We start from the raw sequence: 5,006 nt of genomic DNA on the forward strand, positions 1-5,006 counted from the left end.
TTTATACCAAATCAAGTATTTGGGTTTCGTACATCCTTTTTTTTCTGCACTCTGCTTGGCTACGAGGAGAGTACGTGATTGTCGTAAATTACGGTCGCATTGCATGATCGGTGGTTTGCTAACACCGGTAGAATGACGCGATCGGATCGGTAGTTGGATTGTGTATTCAAATTAGAGACCGTTATTCAAGCACGGCAACCGAAAGTGAAGGTGGACGAATTTAAAAGTTCAACCGAACCGGAGTGACTTGAATCTGTTCCTTGTGCCCGTTGGCACGTGGCGAATTCTAACGAATGTGTGCGAAGGACGAACGGCGGATGAGATGCTATGCAAAGGTTGGTTTTGGACATTCCGATGCATCCGCTTTGGACGCACTGCTATGCAGATTTTTTGGCGTGGCAAACAGGTGTGTTCAATAGAGGAATTCATTACGAGTTTCTGAGCGTTTTTCAAGAGGCGATTCTTAGCAGCGAGTCAGTTAACCTTTTTTATAATTTATAGGAGTTAAAATCTTGAAACACGGCGCCGGTGGTGTAGTGGTAAGCGTGATTACCTCTCACCCCAGCATGCCTGGGGTCAATACCAGTCGGCGCCGCCGGGATGTTCTGAGGCATAACATCTCTGATCACGCCTTCCTTCGGATGGGAAGTAAAGCCGTTGGTCCCCGGTTCATGAGTTGATGGGTCGATAGGTAGGGTCCAGGTGTGAGAGCTGCCTTTCTGGCACGTCGGTAGCATTGGTGCTCAGCACGGAAAACAAGATCGACAGAAAAAACAAACCAAAGGAAAAAAAAAAATCTTGAAACGCATTTTTCTCCATAAATATGGCCTAAATCGACATTTTAGGGGTGTTTGAGATATGGCTTAAATTGACAATGAATTAGACGCGCTCTTCTCAAACAATCCATCCCGTGGAAAGCTTAACATGTATTGCAAATTTCGTAGTTCATTTTGTTGGATCATATTGTTGGAAGGAGATTCTCTTTTTCCCGCGGGTTTCGCGTAAGTGTCCAACCCTTTTTGGCCCTTCATACAGCAGTATGTTGAATTCATAATGATTACGAAAATTGATTTTGCTGTTGAGTCGAGCCACATGCAGGGCAAGACCCAAGCTAGGATGGTGACTTCTTACATACATACATAGACATGGCTTAAATGGGTACACGACGTTAGGCATACGGTCGTTAGGCATACGGACGTTAGGCATAATGTACAATAGCCGTAATGGACGTTGGGCATACAGGACGTTAGGCATAATGGACGTTAGGCATAATGGACGTTAGGCATAATGAACGTTAGGCATAATGGACGTTAGGCATAATGGACGTTAGGTATAATGGACGTTAGGCATAATGGACGTTAGGCATAATGGACGTTAGGCATAATGGACGTTAGGCATAATGGACGTTAGGCATAATGGACGTTAGGCATAATGGACGTTAGGCATAATCTACCTGATGAATTCCAGAAGGATGATAATGGGGACCGTCTATTGATTGCTGACCTCGGTGACAATAATTGAAGAGCCTTAATTTTTGGAACTCATGAAAACTTGCGACGTCTTAGACAGGCAAAGTATTGGGTTACAGATGGTACATTTGCCACAGTTCCTTGTTTGTTTCGGCAACTCGTCACTGTTCGTGGAAGTATCGCTCCCTCACATCAGCAGACGGTTCCGCTAGTTTTCATTCTGATGACATTAAAAACAGAATCGTTGTATCGAAAAGTATGGCAGGAAATCCTGGAAGCAGCAGGTATTTTTTTTTTGTTATTGAATGAAAAACAACTGAATTCACCATTCTTCATTTCATGAGCTGTTCTTTGGCATCATATTTTATTCAACCTTAGCTGATTGATTTCAAGATATAGTTCAAAACGATGCTGAATTTTCATTGCCAGATTACCTAACTGCTATCGCTACTAATCTTGGATCTAAGTAAATATGTAGCTACGTCACTTATGATATGATGAATAATGGATTCCAAACTGTGCTTATTAAATAAACTATGTTTGTTTAACTTATAAAATTTTTTATTCAACGCTTAGCCTAATTTAAGCATTGTTAACCATGCTCGGAACAGGCTTCTAGAGTTGCACAGAAGCAAGGTATTTTATGCCTAACGTCCATTATGTCTAATGACTTTATGTCTAACGTCCATTATGCCTAACGTCCGTATGCCTATCGTCCGTATGCCTAACGTATTTATGCCTAATAGAGTAGGTACACTTGGCTTAAATCAAAAATTTAGAGGTATTTGGGAGTTCAAATGCATTTTTCTCCTCAAATATGGCCAAAATCAACATTTTAGGGGTGTTTGGAAGGCAAATCTTAAAATGCATTCTTAACCATAAACATGCCTAAATCGATATGCTATGGGGTGTTTGGAGAATTTTTGCATTTTTCATAGCCGCACAATAGGCAGATTTTCACACAAACTAGCCAACTTTGGCAAGTTGCAACTATGTTTTGTTATGAACAATTTAGCTGAAATTTTGACACAGAGGTACACATATGCTGAATTTTGCATGTTCGTTATATCAAATTATTAGAAGCGCTTGCGGGAAATTTATGAAAAAAGGCGTATACAGCCATTCCATAGCAAAACGATATAGTTGTTCTCAGAATTTCGTAAAAATTGGTAGTTTTGTTTCATATCACAAAAAACAAGACCTGTATTATTTTATTTTCATTGGCGTAGCTAATGAGGGTACCTAGGGTGCCAGTCCCTAGCCAGAATGATCTAGGCACCCTCCAGATTTTTTGGAAGATTTATATAATTTATATTGTCAGAATCACCAATACAATCTGAAGGGGGCCTGGGTCATTCTGGAGGAGACTAGGCATCCTAGGCACCCTCATTAGTAACGTCAATGTTTGTTTTGTTATTAAGGTGACCATTTTTATGTTGGGTGGCCCAAAAGATCATGTATTTTTCAAAAATGACTTTTTTAAACGATTGGGCTGATTTCAAATATCAAAATATTAAATGGAAGGTTATTAAAAATTCTTTTAGTAATAAATAAAAGAAAATATATTAAGCAAATTACAGATTAAGTTGTGAAAAACATTGATATTGATTTGTTTTTATGGTTTGTACACACTAATCCAATGTAGAGTAAGGTTTTACTGGATTTTTGAATTGCGGAACTGTTCGGTAAAACTTAAAAAATCTGTGGAAAATCCAAAAATGAGAAAATTTATTCCGAGTTTGTGCAGACTTAGTTCTGTTAACCCCATTTAATGGTTGAAAATAAAATTTATCAATTTAATTCATTCCTTACGGTCATTTGAATTTTTACCGACTTTTTCAGCAATTCAAAAACCCATTTAAAAATACTGACTCCTGTAAAATAATCTAAGTGTGTAGACTTTTTTACACATTATATCACAGAATCAGCAATGTGTTTTTTTTTTCTTTTTTGTGTTGAATTTTTTTTGAAGTTATCAATTTTTGGGTTTTAGCTCAATACTACTATGCGACTAGACTACCATGCGTCGTGACCATGTTACAGTAGCTATAAATCGTTTATATTTTTTTCTAAAAATATGTTTAATTACCTTTCATTTGATATTTTGATCTTTGACATCGGCCCATTGGTTCAAAAGTTATGAATCTAAAAAAGAAATTTAAAAAAAATGTGTGGACCGCCCAAACATGGAAATGGTTACCCTTATGACAAAAAATAATACTGGTCACATATTTTGCGATTAGAAAAAAAAACTACCAATTTTTACAAAATTCTGAGAACTTGAAAACGTTTTTTTTTTAATTAACCACCGAAGGCAACGAAAGTGTTTTTATTTTCTTCTTTGACATAGATGAAGAGTTGAAGACAAATCATGACAACATTAAAGACAAAGTTGACAGAACCCACAAATGGCTGTTGCCCTGCTTGATTTTCCCGGTAAAATCAATCATGATAGCGGTCATTTATGGATTCTATAAAGTCCTTAAGAGCAATCAACTTTATGGTGATACAATAAAGTTACATTTAGATGACACTCCGACATATCTAACATTCATTCGTGCTGGTAAAAATGCAAAGAAACCTGTTAGTTTCTGATTTTGGTCGTCCACATAATATATTAAAAAAAAATCCAACCTAAACGTCACCACCCAAATCGTTAATGTGAAGCCGTGCTAAGAATAGTCCAGATTGATTAATCACATTCAATTGAAATGTCAACCATGCCATGTGCTGCACACGTCTGCCGGTCGTAGCCGAATAAGTAAAAGTAAAATCCGCGATAATTCAAGTTCGTTTTCAGCAGCGTCGGGGAGTGGGAAGAAGCAAGGAAGAACTTGTCAATTCCGAAAAAAATCATAACAATATAAAAACCAAACACCAGTGGGAGTATAATTATAGTTCGATTGCGAATTTCAACCAGTACACAGTACCATCACCCCAAAATAATCAAAATGTTCACTAAATTGGTAAGATTTGTTTAGAACGAGTTCTTAATAGACCTGGATCATTAATTTGTTCAATCCCATTCTAGATCTGCATCGCCGCCCTGGCCATCTCGTGCGTTTGCGCCAAACCGGGAGTCGTCGCTCCGGTTGCCTACTCTGCCCCGTTGTTCGCTGCACCAGCTCCCGCTTTCGCAACTGCTCAGAGCTCTCAGGTCATCGCTCGTAACTACAACGGAGTCGCTCCTCTGGCTTACACCGCCGCCGTGGCTTCCCCAGTGGCTTATACTGCTGCTGCCGCTCCTCTGGCCTACACTGCTGCCGCTGCTGCTCCATTTGCCCGTGGCTTTGCTGCTCCCTACACCGCCCCCTACGCTGCCCCCTACGCCGCCGCTTATGCCGCTCCCTACGCTGCTCCTTATGCCGCTCCATTTGCATCCCCATATGCTGCCTACCCCTATAGCCAGTATGTTCTGTAAATGATTCGGCTACTATAAGGATATTATATTTATGTGATACAATCGACACTTTTTTTGTTACCGTTGCAAAAGAATGTTCCGATCCAGGAAATACAAATCATTGTGAGACAAACGAA

The 5,006-nt window shown here is 39.3% G+C and overlaps 1 protein-coding gene across 1 annotated transcript; it reads left to right on the top strand.

Annotated features, from left to right (window-relative positions):
- The first annotated feature begins 4,411 nt into the window (after positions 1 to 4,411).
- Positions 4,412 to 5,006, top strand: LOC135714364 (larval cuticle protein F1-like). Its single transcript, XM_065237715.1, has 2 exons — positions 4,412 to 4,435; positions 4,501 to 5,006. Exons 1-2 carry the CDS (start codon positions 4,421 to 4,423, stop codon positions 4,888 to 4,890), a joined length of 405 nt encoding a protein of 134 aa, XP_065093787.1. The 5' UTR covers positions 4,412 to 4,420; the 3' UTR covers positions 4,891 to 5,006.

The sequence above is a fragment of the Ochlerotatus camptorhynchus genome, unplaced genomic scaffold (genome assembly GCF_037179485.1).
Source record: "Ochlerotatus camptorhynchus isolate MF236.1 unplaced genomic scaffold, CSIRO-AGI_Acam_v1.1 ptg000639l, whole genome shotgun sequence".
Taxonomy (NCBI): domain Eukaryota; kingdom Metazoa; phylum Arthropoda; class Insecta; order Diptera; family Culicidae; genus Ochlerotatus; species Ochlerotatus camptorhynchus.